The 24,230-nt window shown below is 41.6% G+C and overlaps 2 protein-coding genes and 2 long non-coding RNA genes across 7 annotated transcripts in view; 3 read left to right on the top strand and 1 right to left on the bottom strand.

Moving 5' to 3' along the window:
* LOC139535432 (uncharacterized) lies at positions 1-21,798 on the bottom strand. The gene is made up of 4 exons (XR_011667128.1): positions 21,558-21,798; positions 20,808-20,868; positions 20,511-20,625; positions 1-634 (listed from the first exon to the last, which is right to left on the bottom strand). It is a non-coding gene; the product is annotated as an uncharacterized lncRNA (long non-coding RNA).
* On the top strand, positions 285-9,383 carry LOC139535430 (sodium-coupled monocarboxylate transporter 1-like). Its single transcript, XM_071334831.1, has 15 exons — positions 285-641; positions 1,964-2,029; positions 2,263-2,314; positions 2,653-2,720; positions 2,981-3,135; positions 3,266-3,406; positions 3,519-3,648; positions 7,155-7,243; positions 7,503-7,615; positions 7,850-7,917; positions 8,011-8,097; positions 8,327-8,520; positions 8,722-8,837; positions 9,033-9,118; positions 9,249-9,383. The coding sequence occupies exons 1-15, from the start codon at positions 285-287 to the stop codon at positions 9,372-9,374; spliced, it is 1,848 nt and encodes a 615-aa protein (XP_071190932.1). The 3' UTR covers positions 9,375-9,383.
* LOC139535429 (uncharacterized) lies at positions 10,807-18,504 on the top strand. Of its 3 annotated transcripts, none has more exons than XM_071334827.1 (4): positions 10,807-10,930; positions 13,735-14,285; positions 14,393-14,548; positions 14,784-18,504. In XM_071334827.1, exons 1-4 carry the CDS (start codon positions 10,911-10,913, stop codon positions 15,029-15,031), a joined length of 975 nt encoding a protein of 324 aa, XP_071190928.1. In that variant the 5' UTR covers positions 10,807-10,910; the 3' UTR covers positions 15,032-18,504. The 3 variants fall into 3 exon arrangements, with proteins under 3 accessions (XP_071190928.1, XP_071190931.1, XP_071190927.1); XM_071334830.1 differs by lacking the exon at positions 10,807-10,930 and adding an exon at positions 12,413-12,472; XM_071334826.1 differs by lacking the exon at positions 10,807-10,930 and adding an exon at positions 12,507-12,961.
* Positions 21,699-24,230, top strand: part of LOC139535431 (uncharacterized) — an 18,572-nt gene continuing 16,040 nt past the window's right edge. For both annotated transcript variants that reach the window (XR_011667126.1, XR_011667127.1), the window contains exon 1: positions 21,699-21,819. This is a non-coding gene — a long non-coding RNA (uncharacterized lncRNA). The remainder of the gene's footprint in view (positions 21,820-24,230) is intronic.

Here is a 24,230-nt window from a genome sequence, read left to right on the forward strand (position 1 = left end):
TTTTAGTAAAAGTGTTTTATTTTGACATTCTTGATAAAAAATAAAATAAGAATTCTACTTTGTGAAAGTTAAATAATTCTGTAATTCATATAACATTCATTTGATCGAATTTTAAATAGGAAAAATTGTGTGCATTGGAAAGAAAGGAAATTAAATATTAGCAACATTGCCTTACAATCAACCTGTAAGATCTAAGTTACGAGCAGTGGGTGAAGGTGTTTAGATAGTAAAGGTGAGATAAGTGTTGGTCCCTGCCTGAGAGATCTCTTCTGGGCTCATTAACCATGACGATGGGCACAGGGGGCCCCGTGGCCTCGTTCTCGGTGTGGGACTATGTGGTGTTTGTGGGCACAGTCCTGGGGGCGGCTGGCATTGGCCTGTTCCAAGCCATCCGGGGCCGCAAGAACAACAACAGCGGCGAGTTCCTGCTGGGGGGCCGTCAGATGACAGCGGTGCCCGTTGCCATGTCCCTCACTGCCAGCTTCATGTCTGGCATCACCGTGATCGGCACGCCAGTCGAAGCCTATCGGTTTGGGACGGACTACTGGATCTTTGCCATCTCCTATGCCATCATGTCCATCATCACCGCCGAGATTTTTGTCCCTCTCTTCTACCGCCTGGGCATCACCAGCACCTATGAGGTAAGGAGATATACCAGACAGTGTCAGACCCACCTGGGTCAAATACATTGTACTTTTGTGACTATTCCACTGGGTCTATTGTACCAGTCAAACAGCAAGTGCAATCAACGTGGATGGAGATACAGTGAAGAGGAATAGGGGAGCTTGGGTAAGAGGTTGGGTGTAGGAATTAAGATGAATCAGCAGGGAGAGGTGTAGATGAGAGGGTGTGCTCTAACATGTCTATCCGTTGTAATTTATCTAATGCTTCATCACTGATCCATGAAAGCAATCTAATCCAGGAGGGGTGTCTTCCTGTTACATCTGTTACATTTAGCATCTATGAGGACTAAATATGTGACTAATTGCATTAAAAGTCCATACAATTATTTCCTTTGTTTTGACAAAGAAACCATTGGTGTCTTAATCAAAATAATGTTGAGGCTTTAGACTTGCAGATAATAATGATGATTCTAATTTGCGAAGCGCTTTTCTCAGACCCAAGGTGCAAACATTTTATAATAAATAATAATAAAAACAATCCAGAACATAGAACACAGACAACAATCAAAGCTATATACATGTGTCGCCATATCCAGAGGACACAATAACAGAATTAGCTGAGGTCCTTGACAGCATTTCTGAACAGCACAGTCTTGAGCTATGCCTTAAAGTAGGAACGAGACTCTGCAGCCCTAACAGTGTCTGAAAGCCCTGTCCCCCATAGTTTGTACTCTGCTGCGGGGGTGCTGAAGGTAGATGGACCTGGAGGAGCGAGAGGTGCATGTGGGGCAGGAGGGTAGAATGAGGTACAAGAGATACTTGGGTCCAGAGTTGTGGATAGCTTGGTAGGTGTGAACCAGGATATACTTATGAAAAGTCTATGCATCTTTCATTATCATCACTTCTTGATTACCCAGATAACAATTCTAGGGAGAAAGAACATTTTTGTAATGTTACCCGTAATGTTTGAGTGTCCAGTTTTCCATTAGTTAGGGGAACAATCTATGTTAACAAAGACCTTCTGAGAACCCTTTTAGCAGATTTTTATGTCAGAGTTAGGAGAAACATTCCCTTAATTTGAAACAGAACATACTCAGAACATGGTTACCATGTTCCCAGAATATACAATATTAATGTTCTAGAAACATTTCATGGGGCGTTGCAATAAAATTAATGTGTTCAGTTTTCTGAGGGTTAGTGACCTAGTGAGACACTTACGGGAACGTTCTCAAACAATTTGGGAACATGTTGTTGTTAGCTGGGTAGGAACAAATATTTACAAGTGTAAAAAGCCAATGAAATCAGGTCAGGTTTGACTAAAATTGTTATTTTCTCTGCAGTATCTGGAGATGCGCTTTAATAAGTTGATTCGGGTGATCGGGACATCCATGTACATCACACAAACGGTAAATATTCAGTTAACATCATGAAGATGGGATGAAAGGACAGGCAATACTTCCCTAAGGATTTGGTGGAAACAATAATATCTGTAATATTTTAACGACAAAAAATGGCCCTTCTTTTTTCCATTGCCTGTTTTTCTGAAGCCATCTGGCCATCTCAGGTAAACATTCCACCTTTATGAATGTGCATCAAGTATATGTTTACATCAATCAACTAATTGCTGTGTTTCTTTCAGGCCCTGTACACTGGTATGGTCATCTATGCGCCTGCTCTCGCACTCAATCAAAGTAAGTCATATGCAAAGTACCTCTGTAATGTCCCTTATCCTAACCACAATAATATTATATGTGCGTTGATCGAGGGTCTGACTGATTATACATCTTTAGCTAATTAAATTGGTCTATGATCTGATGATTGTGTTGTCTAATTGTTAATGAATTGATGCTATCAGCAGCTCAAAAGAGAACATGCAGATATTGTTAGGTTAAGTGATATCATACACGATTCATATGTATATAGTTTAATCTCAAGGAAACAGTTGAAGAGTATTATTTAGACAAGTCATGTAAACGGGTCTGTACCTCTGGGTGTTTCAGTCACAGGGCGGAACTTCTGTGTGTTTCAGTCACAGGGATGAACCTCTGGGGAGTGCTGGTGGCCACTGGGGTGGTGTGCATCCTCTACTGTACCCTGGTCAGTGGCTCATCTCACACACTCCCAATCAGCAATCAACACCTTCCTGCTGTGACAATACACATGACCAAGGCCAGGAGTTTTTCCTGACACCCATGACATGACCATGCAGGGAAAACTCTGTGCCCCAGTTATGGGCAATTACTAGGGTCCAGGAAACACAACAGAACCTACGCATGAACATACCTCTTTTGTGTACATGAGGTTACGGCATACTGTACATTCCTTCCCCTGACTCCATGTTGTATTATGGTTCTCAGGGAGGTCTGAAAGCGGTGATATGGACAGACGTGTTTCAGATGGTGATCATGTTAGCAGGTTTCGTGGCTGTCATCGCCAGGGGGGCTGTCATCCAGGGGGGCCTGGGGAAGATCTGGGACGACTGCTACCAGGGAGGCAGGCTCAGCGCGTTTGAGTAAGTATAATGTCCACAAATGTCAGGCAGGGATTGAATAGCTACAATGATACAAATGAATTACCAGCACCATACTGTGCTACTCCTCATAGTTTCCTGAGCGTTTTCAATTTTATACCTTCTAATGCAGTTTTGATCCAGACCCTTTGAAGCGTCACACGTTCTGGACGATCGTGGTTGGTGGCAGTGTAATGTGGGTGTCCATTTACTCCATCAACCAGTCACAGGTGCAGCGTTACATCTCTTGCAAAACCCTAACCCAAGCCAAACTGTAAGGTGCACTCCTACTTTCCACAATTTAGAACAATCATACAGGAAAAGCTGTGAAAGAAGAATAGCAATATGAGTGTTTGTTCCATGTTTGCTTTCTTTATAACCCTCAGGTCACTGTATGGGAATATAATTGGTCTCTGGTTGACTGTGAGCTTAGCAGTGTTCTCCGGCCTCACCATGTACTCCATTTACAAAGACTGTGATCCATTCACTAACGGTGATGTAGGGGCTGTTGATCAGGTAAGTAAGTGTAAGACAGCTATGGTTAATATAGGCATGGACGGTATATAAATTGCTGCACTAATATTAAGTAAGTCTCAAGGTTCTGCCCGCCTGAGTTAGAATATCTCATGATAAATTGTAGACCATACTTTTTACCAATTTTTTGTGGCTGTCTATTTACCACCACAAACCGATGCTGGCACTAAGACCGTCCTCAACAAGCTGTAAGTCCATAAGCCAACAAGAAAATGCTCTTCCAGAGGTGGAGCTCCTAGTGGCTGGTGATTTCAATGCAGAAAAACTGCAAAAATGTTCTACCAGCATGTCAACTGTGCGACTATAGGGGGAAAAACCCTCTAGATGATCTTTATTCACACAGACATGCATACAAAGCTCTCCTTTGTATGCATGTCCCGTCCCCCCCCCCCCCCCCATTTAGTAAATCTGACGATAACTCTGTCCTCCAGATTCCTGCTTACAAGCAAAGACTCAAACAGGAAGTACCAGTGACACGCTTAATTCGGAAGTGGTCAGATTAAGCAGATGTTAAATTACACGACTCTTTTGCTAGCACAGACTGGAATATGTTCCGCGATTCATCCGATGGCATTGAGGAGTTTACCACATTAGTCACTGGCTTCATTACTAAGTGCATCGACAACGTCTTCCCCACAGTGACCGTACATACATATCCCAACCAGAAGCCATGGACTACAGGCAATATCCGCACTGAGATAAAGGCTAGAGCTGCCGCTTGAAAGGAGCGGGACACTAACTCGGACGCTTATAAGAAATCCTGCTACGCCCTCCAAGGAACCATCAAACAGGCAAAGCGTCAATACAGGACTAAGAACAAATCCTACTACACCGGCTCTGATGCTCGTCGGATATGGCAGGGCTTGCAAACTATCACAGATTATAAAGGGAAACATAGCCACGAGCTGCAAAGTGACATGGGCCTACCAAATGAGGGAAATGCCTTCTATGCTCGCTTCGAGGCAAACAACACTGAACCATGCGTGAGAGCACCAGCTGTTCCGGAAGACTGTGTGATCACTCTCTCCGTAGCCGATGTGAGTAAGACTTTTAAACAGATTAACATTCAAAATACGGCAGGGCCAGACGGATAACCAGGACACGTAATCAGAGCATGCGCTGACCAGTTGCGTGATGTCTTCACTGACATTTTCAACCTCTCTCTGACCCAGTTTGTAATACCTACATGTTTCTAGCAGACCACCATAGTCCCTGTGCTTAAGAACGCCAAGGTAACACATCTAAATGACTATCGCCCCTTAGCACACACATCTGTAGCCATGAAATGCTTTGAAAGGCTGGCTTTGAAATGACTCACATCAACACCATCACCCAGACACCTTGGACCCTCCAATTCGCATACTTACCCAACAGATCCAAAGATGACTCAATCTCTATTGCACTCCACACTGCCGTTTCACACTTGGGCAAAATAACACCTATGGGAGAATGCTGTTCATTGACTACAGCTCAGCGTTCAACACCCTAGTACCCTCAAAGCTCATCACTAAGCTAAGGTCCCTGGGACTGAACACCTCCCTCAGCAACTGGATCCTGAACTTCCTGATGGGCTGTCCCCAGGTGGTGAGAGTAGGCAACAACATATCCACCACGCTGACCCTCAACACGGGGGCCCCTCAGGGGTGCGTGCTTAGTCCCCTTCTGTACTCCCTGTTCAACCACGACTGCGTGGCTTTGCATGACTGTAACACCAACATTAAGTTTGTCGATGACACAACGGTGGTGGGCCTGATAGCCAACGATGAGGAGACAGCCTATAGAGATGAGGTTAGATATGTGGCAGTGTGGTGCCAGGACAACAACCTCTCCCTCAACGTCAGCAAGACAAAAAAGCTGATTGTGGACGACAGAGAAAGGAGGGCCCAAGCACGCCCCCATTCACATCTACGGGGCTGTTGTGGAGCATGTCAGAGCTTTAAGTTCCTCAGTCTATCATGGTCCAAACACACCAACGCAGTCTTGAAGAGGGCATGGCAATGCCTCTTCCCCGTCGGGAGGCTGAAAAGATTTGGCATGGGCCCTCAGATCCTCAAAAAGTTAAAAGGCTGCACCATCGAGAGCATCTTGACTGGCTGCATTTATAAAGGCACAAGGCGAGACCCAGATGCAGACACAGGAGGCAGCCCTTCCAAAAGGCCATGTACCAACTCCTCATGTCTCCTAATGGTGGCCCCCTGCGGGGAGACAGCGTGGCAGAGCTGGTCCAAGTTTGCTGGGTCTGTCATGGCCAGTTCGTACTGTCAAGGCACAAGGCAAGACCCAGATGCAGACACAGGAGGCAGATGGTTGGAGTCTTACAATGTTTAATAATCCAAAGGGGTAGGCAAGAGAATGGTCGTGGACAGGCAAAAAGGTCAAAACCAGATCAGAGTCCAGGAGGTACCGAGTGACAGATAGGCTCGTGGTCAAGGCAGGCAGAATGGTCAGGCAGGCGGGTACAGAGTCCAGAAACAGGCAAGGGTCAAAACCGGGAGGACTAGAAAAAGGAGAATAGCAAAAAGGAGTTGGAAAAAACACGCTGGTTACCTTGACTAAACATACAAGACGACCTGGCACAGAGAGACAGGAAACACAGGGATAAATACACTGAGTAAAATAAGCGACACCTGGAGGAGGTGGAGACAATCACAGGAACAGGTGAAACAGATCAGGGCGTGACAGCATCACCACTTCGTATGGCACTACATAGGGTAGTGCCTATGGCCCAGTATATCACTGGGGCCGAGCTCCCTGTCATCTAGGACCTTTATACCAGACGGTTTCAGAGGATGGCCCAAAAAATTGTCCAAGACTCCAGCCACCCAAGCCCCAGACTGCTCTCTCTGACACTGAGCAAATCTACCCCAAGCCATAAGACTAAACAAGACTGCTAAATAGATAATCAAATGGCTACCCTTTTGACCCTCTCTTTCACTGACTCTATGCATGCACACTGGACTCTACCCACACTCACACATATTTCCACTGACACCCCAACACACACACACACACATTCACACTCACCCCATACGCAGCTGCTAGTCACTTTACCCCTACCTATATGTACAGTACACAACTACCTCAAACCCCTGCACATCGACTCAGTACTGGTACTCCCTGTATATATGCATGTTATTTTCTACTCCCTATATAAAGCCATGTTATTTTCTACTCCCTATATAAAGCAGTTATTTTCTACTCCCTATATAAAGCACTGTTATTTTCTACTCCCTATATATAGCAATGTTATTTTCTACTCCCTATATATAGCCATGTTATTCACTGTGTCACACATTTTTTTTCTTCTTATCTTTAACTTGTTGGAAAAGGACCCATAAGTAAACCTTTCATTGTTAGTCTACACCTGTTGTCCACAAAGCATGTGACAAATAAAATGTGGTTTGATTTGAATTTGATTTGACTACGGCAGTGTTATCAAATGTTGAAACTGACCGGTGTGTGTGTGTGTGTGTGTGTGTGTAAACAAGCTGCTTCCTTACCTGGTGATGGACACTCTGGCAGCCTATCCTGGAGTCCCTGGATTGTTTGTGTCTGCAGCATACAGTGGTACCCTAAGGTGAGAATACTCCAAGGGGAACTCAAATAGAGAAGGTTTGGTCACACAAATGTTCTAGGTGGAAAAGGTCTAGATGGATATTTAAATTAATTGGCATAGTAGCAAAACCCCACCTCACGACCCCCTACCCCGTCCTGGGTCCAAACACAAGCGGTACTCCACTACAAACCTATCAATGAATGTGTTTAACTATGAATTCCCTGCAGACAAAGGACATTCTTTCTCTTCTCCTCATCTATTGTCATTGTGTCTGTTTCAGTACTGTGTCCTCCAGCATCAATGCGCTGGTGGCTGTCACTGTGGAGGACTTCGTCAGGCCAGTGTGCAAAAACCTGACAGAGAAACAGGTGTCCTGGATCAACATGGGCCTCAGTGAGTTTCACACAAAACAATAACCATCTGACAAAATGTCATGACCGCCACAGCCCTATGTAAGACGAACAAAATGATATGTGGGTTCATTCAAATAATACTGTGATACAAATATAGAAGGTCAGTTAGAATTTTTCTTTAGTATGTACATTATATGCTGTTACTTTACATGTAAATATATTCTTAATCATCATATGTTCATGGGATATTTAATTATCTTTGGACATATTCCAGGTGTTTTCTTCGGGTTTTTGTGCATTGGGATGGCTGCAATAGCTTCCCTGATGGGAAGCATTTTGCAGGTAGGAAAACAATCAGATGTGGCTCTGTAGCACCACCTGCTGTCTGGTAGTCATCCCCTCCACTTTATGTTTATAACAGTTATCTCTTTTCAGGCAGCACTGTCCATATTTGGAATGATAAGTGGACCTCTTCTTGGACTTTACGTACTAGGCATGTTCTGGCGCACAGCCAACTCAACAGTAGGCATCCCCAATCTTATTCATATCAATGTCATCATTCATACGCAAAGACTGATTAACTCATTACTCAAAGAGAAATGAACATCTGTAAACACTATAAAAGTCCTGACATACAAATCAATATTTTGTTATTAAATACAACAATGTTAAAGGTTAGGCAACATACAAATGTATATAAGGTATCTCTATAGGTAAGACAGTACTGAGACTGCTTCCTTATGCCTTGCAGGGGGGACTCACAGGACTGATTGTGGGCCTTGTTATTACCCTGTGGGTAGGGATTGGAGCGCAGATATACCCACCCTTAGCTGATAAGACCAACCCCCTGCCAATCAGTGTGGCAGGCTGTAACCGCACACAGGACCTGAACTACACCACCCTGACCCCATGGACCAGTGCAGTAACACTGACCCCTCTGCCTGAGTGAGTTACTCACAGTCACTTTAGAAGCACCGTCTCCAAAGTCACCCTATTCCCCATATAGTGTACAACCTTTGACCAGTCCTATGGTGCTTATAGCTATGGTTTAGCAGCCTTGTTAAACCAGCCTGATCTTGCCAGCTTACATTCTGTTTCACTGGAAGGAAACATAAAGTTGCTCAGGTATAACTCTTTCTCTTGTAGTTACAGTGACCGGCCAGCTCTGGCAGACTCATGGTACTCCCTGTCCTACTTGTACTTCTGTCTCCTGGGCTCTGTGGTGACTGTGATCGTGGGCCTGGTGGTAAGCGCTATCACAGGTGAGGACACCTCCTTTAGCGCTAACCCTAACAGCATAGTGCATGTATTGAGTTATGTTTGACATCATGACCTGACGAGGAGTTTGGTTTCGGTAAAACTCTGGGCCCTAAGTATAATGACTTAGGCTCGTTCAAATTGATATTGTATGCATTTACTTATTAAGCCAGACATCTCCCTGTGTTGTGTCTTTCCAGGTGGCTGCAAGCAGGAGAATCTACGCTTGGATCTCTTTGTAAGGAGAAGTGATCTATTCTGCGCTGGCTGTGGCAAGGACTCAGAGGTAAAGCCTCTTCCTCCAACCCTCTCTCTCTCATACTGTAGACCTACATCTGTATTGAATGTTCTGTGGCTGTGTCTATCTGTGTGTGTGTTAACTGGCTCCTGGTGTGGTCTTCGTGTGTCTTCCACAGGCATTAGACTCTGAGATTAATGAAAAGGCTGGATCAGAGCTGAAGAATGGACCAAACAACACTGGATTCAAAGACTCTCAGTTTAACATTGTGGAGAAGGATGTGGAGAAGGTCACTAAAATGTGATGCTGCCACCAAGCTAAATGCACCCTGTCAACTGGAGTGCTCCAAGAGAACGATTTGTCCGCTCACATTTCCATTCTAGTTTTATTGTAAGGAAATGCATTGCTAAGAAAAGGAAGCCCAAGTGTGTAATTACGCAGATGAAGTCTCTAATCAGCAAATGTGTGTGAAGAACAAGAACAAAGGACTAGCATTACTAACCTCATATTCAACAGGGTCAATATGAACCGTGGGTCCGACAAAACATACATGTTATTTTCAATTTATTGCTGTCGAGAGTTGTAATAGTAGAGAATGCACAAGGCACCAATTCAAAATGTGTTAGTGTACGGGCAGTTTTCCTCTTGCTATGTCACTCACTGACAGACTTTAAAGAGCTATTTATAACCTGTCAAAAATGTCCAGTTGATCAACTAGGTAGCCTATGGTAGCTAGGTAGGTATGTTAGGCTAACCAACTATCTAAATCTTGTAGTTATCATGGCCAGATTAATTGACCAGGGGCCTCCACCCCAAAGCGACCTCCTTTGTTTTTGTTGAGTCACTAAAGTATCATGTGAACACACATATGACATGGCAAAATGTCTATAATTGGAGGAAATTAGCTTTAAAACTGCAACAACAACTAAAATAAATCGCCAACAAGAGGGGGGTGAACAGTTTGGGGTCGATGGGTTGTGAGGTGGAGGTTTATGACTTTTCAACATTGTGTTAAGATTATAGATAAAATAGGTTTAATTAAAAATACATAAATTAAAATGTACATCTAACCTACTTGTCACTACAAACAATGGTCTTGTAATATGAGCACATGCAGTTGATATGTAATCATGTTTATTTTGTGTTTTACAGCCCTTTAGGCTGACACAATATATTTGACTGGATATTCATTTTGTGGCCATAAAGATTGTGCTGACATGTATACCGAGTTAGCTTGCTGTGATTGTCCTTTTTGGGATTTCTTTCATTGTCAAGTTGTTTTCACAAACATGCTTGGTTCAGGGCAATGAGCTAGACACAAATGCATGCTTCTTTCTAAACAGGTTAGGAGCGCAACAGTTATACTGTATCTTGTATGCATCACATGCATCTTTACCGAGGTGACCATATTCATTATCAACTGTACACTACTAACATACTACTTCAATTTTGTTTTCCTGGGGCAAATACCCAGGGTCACATACAGTTAACATGCAGTAGACAAAGCGATTTGTGCAGCCTACCATACACAAACATCCAAAAAAAGGTAGAGAAATCACATCCTTCCATTCTTGCCTCTCCGGAACACTGGTTTAAATAATAACTTAAAGATAACGTATCTGCAAAAAGTTCTGATTTGTTGACTGTAAGCCTACATGTAAAGAGTTTGTCTGACTAATGACCAGGTCTCCTTGCCAACCAGCAGACAATAAAGGAAGTGAACACAGAAGAGGACCGCCCACTTCACATTTCACTGGGCCATGAAAGCAAGCCTTCTGCTCTCTGCGGTCTGTAGGGAGTGGATAACAAAGCAATAAACCAAGTTCCTGGTTTCACTCTCATGGGTGCTGGCTGTGTAAGGTGAGCTAAAACTATTTTCTGAATGTTGACTGTGAAAATAAAATGGTATGGGTATAGGGAAGGCCAGAAACACAGTCGAAAGATAGCATGTTAATTAAACACCATATGTGCTTAATATTTCAGTTGCCCTCTACTTAGTTTCAGAAGGCAGGTGCATTGGTATTGTTCCGGTTCCAACCACATTTTGTCGTGTACACATACTGTATTTTGCAGATGTTCTCGCAGGTGCAGCGAAATGCTTATGTTTCTAGCTTCGACAGTGCAGTAATACATAACACTAATTTAAATGAAGAAATATCAGAATGAGCAATGTCAGAGACCGGAATATATATATATATACACTACTGTTTATAATATATATACACTACCGTTCAAAAGTTTGGGGTCACTAAGAAATGACCTTGTTTTATAAAGAAAAGCTCATTTTTTGTCCATTAAAATAACATAAAATTGATCAGAAATACAGTATAGACATTGTTAATGTTGTAAATGACTATTGTAGCAGGAAACAGCTGATTTCTAATGGAATATCTACATAGGCGTACAGAGGCCCATTATCAGCAACCATCCCTCCTGTGTTCCAATGACAGATGCCTCACAAGTCATCAACTGGCAGCTTCATTAAATAGTACCCGCAAAACACCAGTCTCAACGTCAACAGTGAAGAGACAATTCCAGGATGCTGGCCTTCTAGGCAGAGTTGCAAAGAAAAAGCCATATCTCTGTCCAGTGTCTGTGTTATTTTGCCCATTTTATTCTTTTCTTTTTATTGGCCAATCTGAGATATGTCTTTTTCTTTACATCTCTGCCTAGAAGGCCAGCATCCCGGAGTCGCCTCTTCACTGTTGATGTTGAGACTGGTATATATATATATATATATATACTGTATGTATATAATGGTGTGTATGGGCAGTATATGAATAGGAAAGGTGTGTGCATCAGTAGTTATATAGGATGAGCCTTGACTGGAATACAGTATATACATATGAAGTAGGTAAAACGGTATGTAGACATTATTAAAGTACCCAGTGTTCAATGACTATGTACGTAGGGCAACAGTCTCGAAGGAGAAGGGTTGGTGGTAGCCAGCTAGTAACAGTGACTAAGTTCAGGGCAGGGTACTGGGCAGAGGCCGGCTAGTGGTGATAGAAGCTGTTTTTTAGTCTCTATGTCCCAGCTTTGATGCACCTGTACTGTCTCCGTCTTCTAGATGGTAGGGTTTTTTGATACTGTAGGCTCTCGTTTAGTTATTATGATGTTAATTCTTTAGTGAGCTGAAAGAGGTGCGATTCTGCCTACCTCGGTCAAATACACATGTGCTGTAACATTTTGCTAATACAAAGGCTACTATACACAGCAGGCCTACCCGAATACAATGACAAAACATGCGTCGTGATCAACGTTTCCTCTAAACGACGTGCGTGCAGTTACCCGTGACTGCTACGCAGCTCCCCTGTGACTACTGCGCAGAAGAAATACTCTCATCAGTCCACCGAGAGAAGAACGAGATTGAACTTCGCTCAACTTTCTAGAGTTTTCCATGTTAGTTAACACTATCAGCGTTTGCGTTACTGTGGAAATTGTGATCGAATCAACGCAATATTAGCCACTTTCAATGCAACATACCGAAACAAAACGAACAATGCAAGAGATTACATTGTAGGCAGAACGCATCAGAGTAGGATTCTATTGCATTGACAGGCATGGTCTCATCCCGTAAACTATACAGACCGGTGCGGCATAACCAATCAGAGCTGTACTAAGCCTATATGCAAATAGACCATTGTCATAAATGGATCCATGCTATTTGTTTTGATCTGGACTTTACAGCTGTGGTCGTGAGTAGATGTGCTTCTTTTGCGATTAAAGCAAGAGCTGCATGTGGCCACCTGTGCACATTTTGTTCATATCCTTTGCTAGTTTGTTATTAGCCCAGTTATAGATCATTTGTAGTCAGCAATAGGGGAGTGATTGCTTCCTACAAGATCCCAACATGTGTACCTTTTTAGACATTTTTGAAAAGCGAGTCAGGTAAAGAGCTTTTTTTATGTGTTAAAGGGGCAGTGTTGTATTTTGAGACAGGCTTGAATAAGCTAAGTAGCCAGTAGGCAGATGGTAGGATAATTTGTCTGATTCTCTGTAATAATGGTATGGGAATAATAATGCATTTTATTTTGTAAAGTGGTTTCTTGCATCAAACAACCCCATTGTCAGTCACCTCCTTATCTGAAGGACAAGTGGATAAACAGGTTAATGTCAAGCCCTGCTTGTTTTGTTTTTTCAAAAGTCTCATGTAGACCTACATTGAAAACCACACATTGGCTGCTACTGTAGGCTGAATGATAGAACAGCTATTTACATGTTAAAATGTTATGGGATGCATTTTGTCCATTGTTTTTGATGGTAGGTCACTCTGGTAGGCCTACATTATGATCAAATAGCCACAGTAGCCTATTTGGCCACTGTTTAAACTGTAACTTAAAGCGGGTACAGCCTCAGTGGTCACAGTAATCTCGCTCTGGAAGTTGCACAGAATTTTCACAACATTCAAGTTTGCGCTCAGCAGACCAGAAATTTGCTCAGTGCCAAAAACATTTTTAAGAGAACATTGGTTGTGACTCATATGTATGTTATCCTTTGGGACTGTGAAAAAAATAGGACAAGTACAGGCTTGTGTTGTTTCTATATAAGAACACACAGCCTGAGGGACTTTAAGATATGGTTGGTCAACACTGTATACACAGCTGGTTAAAAAAAAAATGGGATCCTTATAATACATGTTTTTATTATGTTGTTCACTATAGGACCAAAGAGAACATGATGGCCATTGATCACAGACTTTCTCTACCCCTGGCAAGTTTTATTTTGGCCATTTCCTTGACTACAACTACAACTCTGACAAGCTCTTCTGAGAGAGGAAATAATGCCACTGCCACCACAGAGACAATGGCTCCAAACCAGACCTACACCACTGCCATGCCAACTCCTTCAAATGTCACCGTTGACGGTGCTCTCTCTACTACAAGTTACCATAACTCAAGTCAGAACAGCACTGGAACAACAACTCACAGTGCCGTGCAGGACAACTCAACAACCACAACAGCACCGGCTGAGAGCTCAAACCCAACCACTGAGTCAACACCATCAGCTTTGGCCCCTACAGCTAATGCTACATCTGCAGCCGTTACAGTCCCGGGTATAGTCCCCTCCACTCCACCAACCACGCAAGCAGCCAAGAGCACTGAAAACCAAAGCAGTACATCAAATATCCCGCCACAACAATCGACTAAGAATCTTCCTCAAACCACCAATGCCGCCACGTCGATGACAACAGCAACACATAATGTGACACAAGGTAACTGCCGCTGGTTGATATGTCTGTCTTTAAAGATGATGATTTATTATGCAACACAAATGTAAGTGAATTTCAATTATTCACATCTTTCCTGGTTTATTCAACAGGTTTTGGACTAGACAATTCAGAAAAAGGCATGACGGTCTTCTTCAGTGTTGTGCTCGGGGTGTTTGTTCTGGGAATATTCATGTACACGTTGAATAGATGGAACCAGATGAGGCAATACTCACATCGGCCTCTCTATAACAACTCTGAGGGCGAAGGTAAGAGAATTCATATATCATGTTCTCATAAAACCTTTTGTCAATATCTCAAATGTATTTTGTCACTGTCACTAAGATGTAGACACATTGACAGTGCACGCAGGCTCCAATTGAATATTATATTAATTTCATTCTCGCGTAAAACATAAATATATATTGTATTATAGCTGACACATTTGTGCTACTGTGGTGAATGGTACATTAGTTCTCACGACTCTACTCAATGCATTTTCAGTGGGTGGATCCCTGGCAGCAGACGACACACTCGTAATTTCAGGAGGACTCTACGATGGTTCACAAATCTACAATCCAACTATGACAACTACTGATATGACGGAGGATGAGTTCAATTTGGATAACCGTCTACATGTGTCCCAGCCATCACAGTTCCGCCTGGAGTTCTTAACTGAAGAACGAGAGAGCTCCCCAGGCTATGAGGCCTCGACCTTTCATACTTTTCAGCCAATTGATGATGATTATTAATGTCAAATCTAGCTTCTTTTTTTTTAAACATCACTTTAACAGTTGCATTGTTTATACAGTTGAAGTCGGAGGTTTACATACACTTAGGTTGGAGTCATTAAAACTCGTTTTTCAACCACTCCACAAATTTCTTGTTAACTATAGTTTTGGCAAGTCGGTTAGGACATCTACTTTGTGCATGACGCAAGTCATTTTTCCAACAATTGTTTACAGACAGATTATTTCACTATTCACTGTATCACAATTCCAGTGGGTCAAAAGTTTACATACAGTAAGTTGACTGTGCCTTTAAACAGCTTGGAAAATTCCAGAAAATTATGTCATGGCTTTAGAAGCTTCTGATAGGCTAATTGACATCATTTGAGTCAATTGGAGGTGTACCTGCGGATGTATTTCAAGGCCTACCTTCAAAATCGTTGCCTCTTTGCTTGACATAATGGGAAATTTAAAAGAAATCAGCCAAGACCTCAATTGTAGATCTCCACAAGTCTGGTTCATCCTTGGGAGCAATTTCCAAACGCCTGAAGGTACCACGTTCATCTGTTCAAACAATAGTACGCAAGTATAAACACCATGGGACCACACAGCCGTCATACCGCTCAAGAAGGAGACGTGTTCTGTCTCCTAGAGATGAACGTACTTTGGTGCGAAAAGTGCAAATCAATTCCAGAACAACAGCAAAGGACCTTGAGAAGATGCTGTAGGAAACAGGCACAAAAGTATCTATATCCACAGTAAAAAGAGTCCTATATCAACATAACCTGAAAGGCCACTCAGCAAGGAAGAAGCCACTGCTCCGAAACCAAACGCAATAAACAAACAAAACAAAATAACAAAAATAGAAATGTTTGGCCATAAAGACCATCATTATGTTTGGAGGAAAAAGGGGGACGCTTGCAAGCCGACGAACACCATCCCAACCGTGAAGCACGGGGGTGGCAGCATCATGTTGTAGGGGTGCTTTGCTGCAGGAGGGACTGGTACACTTCACAAAATAGATGGCATCATGAGGGAGGAAATTTATGTGGATATATTGAAGCAACATCTCAAGACATCAGTCAGGAAGTTAAAGCTTGGTCGCAAATGGGTCTTCCAAATGGACAATGACCCCAAGCATACTTCCAAAGTTGTGGAAACATGGCTTAAGGACAACAAAGTCAAGGTATTGGAGTGGCCATCACAAAGCCCTGACCTCAATCGTATAGAACATTTGTGGGCAGAACTGAAAAAGTGTGTGTGAGCAAGGAGGCCTACAAACCTGACTCGGTTACACTAGCTCTGTCAGGAGGAATGGGCCAAAATTCACCCAACTTATTGTGGGAAGCTTGTGGAAGGCTACCCGAAACGTTTGGCCGAAGTTAAACAATTTAAAGGCAATGCTACCAAATACTAATTGAGTGTATGTAAACTTCTGACCCACTGGGAATGTGATGAAATAAATAAATGCTGAAATAAATCCTTCTCTCTACTATTATTCTGACATTTCACATTCTTAAAATAAAGTGGTGGTCCTAAGTGACCTAAGACGGGGACTTTTTACTCGGATTAAATGTCAGGAATTGTGAAAAACTGAGTTTAAATGTATTTGGCTAAGGTGTACGTAAACGTCCGACTTCAACTGTATAATTTTTTTAAATGTATATTATTTAGATTTTTTCTTCTTAGTACTTTTTTCACCCTACCATTCCATCCCTAATTGGATTCAGCTAATGGACAACAATACTTATACCGCTACTTACAGTTATATCGCTCTATGATACCTGTAGTTAAATAATTATACATGTATTCTTAACTTCCTCTTTCTTCAAGTGTTGGATTTTCACCCACAGCGGCCAATCCATTATTCATTCTGATCTTAACTCCAACCCTCCGATGTCCACAGATTAACCCATCTTTCCCAGTGTAATGCCATTGTTCTATTTCCTTTTACAATACATCCCTTCATTTTACTATGATGTCTTACGAAGGTCCTGAACTTCCCTAATTGTAAGATTTCTACCGATATTGCCCTAAAAATGTATACTTTACCTAGGCGTATAATGATATTTCGCATTGACTGATTGTGGTTTTTCACATCCCCTAACAAGATCCCCTAATTAAGACTGAACAACCATTCCTGGACCTGACTCCAAAATCGAGCCACCAATGGACTGTACCATGAAATATGTTCTATTGATTCTGTTTCCTCATGACAGTCTGCACAAGGCTGACTGTTCAATGCCCAATATACTGAGCATTCATTTTGTAGCAAGTATTTTATATTATAGCTTAAATTTAAAAGAATTGATTGAAGTGTCAAGTCATAGACCCGATGCCAAGGTAATGAGACATCAAAAGCCTGTTGTCAACTGACTTGAATTTTATACGTATTTCTGTCAAACACTTTGACTGATAAATTTTTTGATTTAGACTACTCATTTTAAGCCATTTATGATTTTTAATGGGTGGCAGACAGATTCATTCTTTAATTTCTTCAAAAAGTAATGGTCTCTTCCAATTTTGTGGCAGTGCTGCAATGAGTTGGTTATAATTTTGGATTGAGCATATACCTCCATACACTGTTGTTAGTATGCTTGTTTGACATAAGTTTACAATCTTTTTCATGATTTTTTCTGTATAAGTAAATTGGAGTTTAGCCATATTATTTGCTGTAAAATTAGATCTTCCTTTTCTGGAGAATGAAATTGAAATTGTAGCCAACTCTGTAAAAAGGAGGATACTTGAAACGGATTGTACACTAAGTGTACAAAACATTAGGAACATTTGCTTTCTCCTTGACATAGACTGACCAGGTGAATCCAGGTTAAAGTTATGATCCCTTATTAATGTCACCTGTTAAATCCACTTCAATCAGTGTAGATAAACGTGAGGGCACTGGTTAAAGAAGGATTGTTCAGACTTGACACAATTGAGACATGGATTGTGTATGTGTGCCATTTAGAGGGTGAATGGGCAAGACAACAGATTTAAATGCCTTTGAACGGAGTATGGTAGTAGGTGCTAGGCCAACTAGTTCGAGTGTGTCAAGAACTGCAACGCTGCTGGGTTTTTCATGATCAACAGTTTCCCGTGTGTAACAAGAATGGTCCACAACCCAAAGGACATCTATCCAAGTTGACACAACTGTTGGAAGCATTGGAGTAAACATGGGCCAGCATCCCTATGGAATGCTTTTGACCACCTTGTAGAGTCCATGCCCCGACGAATTGAGACTGTTCTTAGGACAAAAGGGGTGAAACTCAATATTATGAAGGTGTTCCTTATGTTTTCTACACTCAGTGTATATACAGTGCATTTGGAAAGTATTCAGACTCCTTCACTTTTTACACATTTTGTTACGTTACAGCCTAAAATCGATTAAATATGTTTTTTTCCTCATCAATCTACACACCATACCCCATAATGACAAAGTGAAAAAAGGTTTTTAGAAATGTTTGCAAATGTTTTCAAAATAAAAAACAGAAATACCTTAAGTATTCAGCCTCTTTGCTACGAGCCTCAAAATTGAGCTCAGGTGCATCCTGTTTCCATTCATCATCCTTGAGATGTTTCTACAACTTGACTGGAGTCCACCTGTGGTATGTGAAATTGATTGGACATGATTTGGAAAGGCACAAACCTGTCTATTTTAGGTCCCACAGTTGACAGTGCATGCAAGAGCAAAAACCAAGCCATGATGTCGAAATGAATTGTCCGTCGAGCCCCTAGACAGGATTGTGTCCAGGCACAGATCTGCAGCATTGAAGGTGCCCAAGAACACAGTGGCCTCCATCATTTTTAAATGGAAGAAGTTTGGAACCACCAAGGCTCTTCCTAGAGCTGGCCGCCTGGCAAAACTAAGCAATCAGGGGAGAAGGGCCTAGAAGGACAACCATCTATGCAGCACTTCACCAATCAGGCCAATTATTGGCCAGACGGAAGCCACGCCTCACTAAAAGGCACATGACAGCACGCTTTGAGTTTGCCAAAAAGCACCTAAAGGACTCTCAGACTATGAGAAATAAGATTATCTGGTCAGATGAAACCAAGATTGAACTCTTAGGCCTGAATGCAAGCGTCATGTCTGGAGGAAACCAGCCACCGCTCATCACCTGACCAATACTATCCCTACGGTGAAGCATGGTGGTGGCAGCATCATGCTGTGGGGATATTTTTCAGCAGCAGGGAGACTAGTCAGGTTCGAGGGAAAGATGAACAAATGAATGATGGCCTCCACAATCACCCGACCTCAACCCAAATGAGATGGTTTGGGATGAGTTGGACCATAGAATGAAAGAAAAGCAGCAAACAAGTGCTCAGCATGTGTGGTAACTCCTTCAAGACTGTTGGAAAAGCTGTCATCAAGGCAAAGGGTGGCTACTTCGAAGAATCTCAAATATAAAATATATTTTGAATTGTTTAACACTTTTTTGGTTACTACATGATTCCATATGTGGTATTTCAGTGTTGATGTCTTCAATGTTATTCTACAACTTAGAAAATTGTAAAAAAAGAAAAACCCTTGAATGAGTAAGTATGTCCAAACTTTTGACTGGTACAGTATATAATAACAAAAATATATGTGGGGGATTAGAAATGATGTAGACAATTACATTGATGGAAGCCACAATCTATCTGCAATATTAAAGTTGATCTACCCCCTACATTTTTTAAATAAATTGGCACCTCAGGGGTTTGTGGTATATGGCCAAGGGCTGTTTCCAGGCACACCTCATTGTGTTGTGCATAAGAACAGCCCTTAGCCGTGGTATATTGGCAGTGGTGTAAAGTAAAGATACTTGAAAGTGCTACTTAAGTCGTTTTTGGGGGGTATCTGTACTTTACTTTTCATATTTTTGACTACATTACATTACCAAAAAAAGTATGTACTTTTTACTTTATATATTACCCTGACACCCAAAAGTACATTTTGAATGCTTAGCAGGACAGGAAAATGGTTTAAATCACACACTTATCAAGAGAACATCCATGGTCATCCCTACTGCCTCTGACACTGGTGAGTGTTGGAGTGGCGATCCAGAAAAAGTTAAATAAAAATGGTGCCATCTGGTTTGCTTAATTTATTTCATTTAACTAGGCAAGTTAGGGGCAGAACAACAGATTTTTACCTTGTCAGCTTGGGGATTTGATCTAGCAACCTTTCAGTTACTGGTCCAACACTCTAACCACTACCTGTCACCCCAGGAATCTGAAATGATTTATACTTTTACTTTTGATACTTATGTATATTTTAGCAATTACATTTACTTTTGATACTTAAGTATATATAAAAAAATATATATATATTTTTAAAGTGGGATTTTAGTGGGTGACTCACTTTTACTTGAGTCATTTTCTATTAAGATTTCTTTGATTTTGTTTAAGTATAACAATTGGGTACTTTTTCCACCACCATATATTTACCATATACCACACCCCCTCGGGCCGTATTGCTTAATTATTCTATACATACAGCAATACGTGTTCAATTCATACAGACCTTAAGTTGTGCTACAATAATAGTTGCCTCTGAGGATTCATTCTGCATCTACTCCAGAATAGTCTTCTCATGTTGCAGCTGATTGAAACTTGCTGATACCTCCTCATACTTCACCCTGGGGAAGAATTCACATTCAGCATTATTTAAATGGAGACATGGAGGAAAACTGTCCCTCAGGTTATTGTATAAGTGATATTTGAACATCAAAGGACTCACTCATGCTGTGCAATATCTGTCGTGAGATTCTTTTTCACATTCAGCATTTTTAAAAATATAATCTTTACATATGATCTTTACCAGTTCATCTTCAAGGATTCGTAGCAGGCTGTCTTCATTTTCTTTCTGTTCTTTGATCTCTCTTCGAAGAAAAAAAACAGATATGTTATCTCTGGCTGCATACAAGATAAAAACAAATGTCAATGTGTGAGAAGTAAAGCAATTGTACACAAGAGGGCGTGATTACTTTTTTTAGCACGGCTGTGCTGCGGTCGTAGGTACGAGGCGAAGGCGAGCAATAGTCTCTTTTGTCAAGGTCCTCTGTGACTGAAGTAAGCATCAGTTCAATGTGTTTTGCCATGGTAAGCAAGTCAAACTTAAAGGTAATATATGTGTATTACCAATCTGACTATTTGGGTTCACCAAACATGAAAATAGGCACTTTCTATATGTCCCACCTATGTATCTCAACTGTTAATGTTTGAAATTCCTGGGCTGTGGCCTGAATCTCTATATGCATGTTTGCTTGTTGATCTTTTATTTTGTTCGAGTTCTTCCAAGGCTGAGTATTTCTTGGCAATGACCTTTGCATTCTCCTATTTGTTGAGCTCTAATGCTGTCGCAATAGCTTTTCTGCTTTCCTAAAGAGATATTGAACGTAACAATGCATGTTTCCCATTGTCTCATTACGTAGCCACATAAAGCTAAATAACATTATAGAATGTAAAATGACCAACATATGCCCCATTGGAATAGGCATGATGAATTACATAACCTGTGTTTTGAATATTCTCTTCATCAGCATATTGAAGTAATAAACAACATACTAACCTTGCAGTCTTGATTGAGCTGTTCTGCACTTTGCAGACGTTCTAACAGGGATTCCTGTTCTTGTTTGAAACATCGCAGGGCTTCCTGATGTTGCTCTGTCCAAAGAAATACGATGCTCTTGTCATAAATCATGATTTTATACAGGAGTAAAGCAGTTACAGTATGATGCAGCTTCCGTGCTTAAAGTTTCACTTCCAGTAAAATGCATGAAATGGATATAAAAGTTCACTAAGACCTACGGGATGAGTTTTTACTGGGTAATGTAAGTATGTGCACGAGAACGAAACACCACATCCATCATTTTAGTCCCGTGTGAATCTGACATGTCAGTAATGTTTACGTGGCAGGAGAGCAACACTTCCAGCCTGATTAACCTACTGTTTTTCTGCATACTCCAAGGGCTGCTGACACTTCTAGTCCCAATTGACATCCCTGTGTTTTCCATGACATTACAGAGTTTGACAGTTTGATAAGAGAACATATAACTGATTTGATCAATTGATGTTTAAAACACAGTGCTGCACATATACATTATTTTATATGAATGGCCTGCATTTATCAACTTTTATATTGCATACTTTGTTTATACGTTTTGTGCCAGTGAATCAAAGTTGAACATCGTCAAATGCATCAGCTTAATTAGGCCTAAATGTGCAATAAAAAAGTATTGTGGCTATAGAATTATTTAATGAAACCCTGTCTGGTGATATAGTAGGCAAAAGATTCCTAGATCGCAAAGCAGGGCATCCCTGATTCCCCACTGTGCTAAACTTTTTGGGAAATGGCCAATACACTTTCTCTTCCATTAACGCATCTCAAGTGTAAATAAGCTTGCTGTTCAGCAGCTCAAATCAGCGGGATGGGGGCATTTTTTATTAGAAGGGACGTCTACCGTGGATAGCTAAATTAATTATTATGTTCACACTTCCTCAATTGAAATATTATGGGGACACCTATGAATTTGGCTGCCAAGCACAAGTTAACAGTGTAGCCTACACTCTAAAAAAGTGCTGGTTGACCCAACTGCTTGGTTGCAGGCGTTGGGTCACTTAGTTGGGTTGTTTTTATTCTCTATAAAAACTGCTGAGTTATTGATGTTGGGTTATTGAGGTATGAATCCAGTGGGTCAGATCAGAAGACTGGTGGCGTAGTTTAGTAAGGTTGTGGCATTCAGCTAGTTCTTTTTAGCCACTCATTCGAGTAAATGTCATTCCTGTTCATCTGTTCTGTTGCATAGATATCACATGTTAAGGTTGAACATTGACATGTTGTAGCTTTAATGACATTTACAGAAGTGTATAAGGTTCCTCAAAGCCTACGGTGCCTTCGGAAACTATTCAGACCCCTTGACCTTTCCACATTTTGTTACGTTACAGCCTTATTCTTAAATGGATTAAATAAAAAACATTCCTCAGCAATCAACACATAATACCCATAATGACAAAGCCAAAACTGTTTTTTAGAAATTTTTGCAGAAGTACCTTAGTATTCAGACCCTTTGCTATGAGACTCGAAATTGAGCTTACATGCATCTTGTTTCCATTGATCATTCTTGAGATGTTTCTACAACTTGATTGAAGTCTACCTGTGGTAAATTCAACTGGACATGATTTGGAAAGGCACACACCTGTCTATAAAAGGTTCCACAGTTGAAAGTGCATTTCAGAGCAAAAACCAAGCCATGAGGTCAAAGGAATTGTCCGTAGTGCTCCGAGACAGGATTGTGTCGAGGCACAGATCTGGGGAAGTGTACCAAAATATTTCTGCAGCATTGAATGTCCCCAAGAACACAGTGGCCTCCATAATTCTTAAATGGAAGAAGTTTGGAACATTCAAGATTCTTCCTAGAGCTGGCCGCCTGGCCAAACTGAGCAATCGGGGGAGAAGGGCCTTGATCAGGGATGTGACCAAGAACCTGATGGTCACTCTGACAGAGCTCTAGAGTTCCTCTATGGAGATGGGAGAACCTTCCAGAAGCATAAAAATCTCTGCAGCACTCCACCAATCAGGCCTTTATGGTAGAGTGGCCAGACGGAAGCCACTCCTCAGCAAAAGGAACATGACAGCCCGATTGGAGTTTTGCCAAAAGGCACCTTAAGACTCCGAGACCATGAGAAACAAGATTCTCTGGTATGATGAAACCAAGATTGAACTCTTTGGCCTGAATGCCAAGTGTCACATCTGGAGGAAACCTGGCACCATCCCTACGGTGAAGCATGGTTGTGGCAGCTTCATGCCTTGGGGAAATGTTTCAGCAGCAGGGACTGGGAGACTAGTCAGGATCAAAGCAAAGATGAACGGAGCAAAGTACAGAGAGATCCTTGACGAAAACCTGCTCCAGAGCGTGCAGGACCTCAGACTGGGGGCGAATGTTCAACCTTCGAACAGGACAACGACCCTAAGCACAAAGCCAAGACAACGCAGGAGTGGCTTCAGGACAAGTCTCTGAATGTCTTTGAGTGGCCCAGCCAGAGCCTGGACTTGAACCCGATCAAAAATCTCTGAAGAGACCTGAAAATAGCTGTGCTATGTAATAAATAAACTAGCTATGTAATAAATAAACTAAATACTATAGAAGAATGTGTAAAAAAAAGAGTAAAATTTGTGTTTGCAGTATGAACAGAAATTACATGTATTCTCATAGGTGGCCAATAAAGTTCACCAGCTTGTAGT

The sequence above is a fragment of the Salvelinus alpinus genome, chromosome 12, assembly GCF_045679555.1.
Source record: "Salvelinus alpinus chromosome 12, SLU_Salpinus.1, whole genome shotgun sequence".
Classification (NCBI taxonomy): Eukaryota; Metazoa; Chordata; class Actinopteri; order Salmoniformes; family Salmonidae; genus Salvelinus; species Salvelinus alpinus.

What these genes read in the sequence shown, in the direction of transcription:
- LOC139535430 (XM_071334831.1), top strand. Translation starts at nt 285, where the DNA reads ATGACGATGGGCACAGGGGGCCCCGTGGCCTCGTTCTCGGTGTGGGAC. An exon ending in GCATCACCAGCACCTATGAG is followed by an intron (nt 642 to 1,963) that starts GTAAGGAGATAT and finishes TTTTCTCTGCAG; the next exon opens with TATCTGGAGATGCGCTTTAA. An exon ending in CTGGATCAACATGGGCCTCA is followed by an intron (nt 7,616 to 7,849) that starts GTGAGTTTCACA and finishes GACATATTCCAG; the next exon opens with GTGTTTTCTTCGGGTTTTTG.
- LOC139535429 (XM_071334826.1), top strand. Translation starts at nt 12,924, where the DNA reads ATGTGTACCTTTTTAGACATTTTTGAAAAGCGAGTCAG. An exon ending in ATTTTTGAAAAGCGAGTCAG is followed by an intron (nt 12,962 to 13,734) that starts GTAAAGAGCTTT and finishes TGTTCACTATAG; the next exon opens with GACCAAAGAGAACATGATGG. An exon ending in AACACATAATGTGACACAAG is followed by an intron (nt 14,286 to 14,392) that starts GTAACTGCCGCT and finishes TTTATTCAACAG; the next exon opens with GTTTTGGACTAGACAATTCA.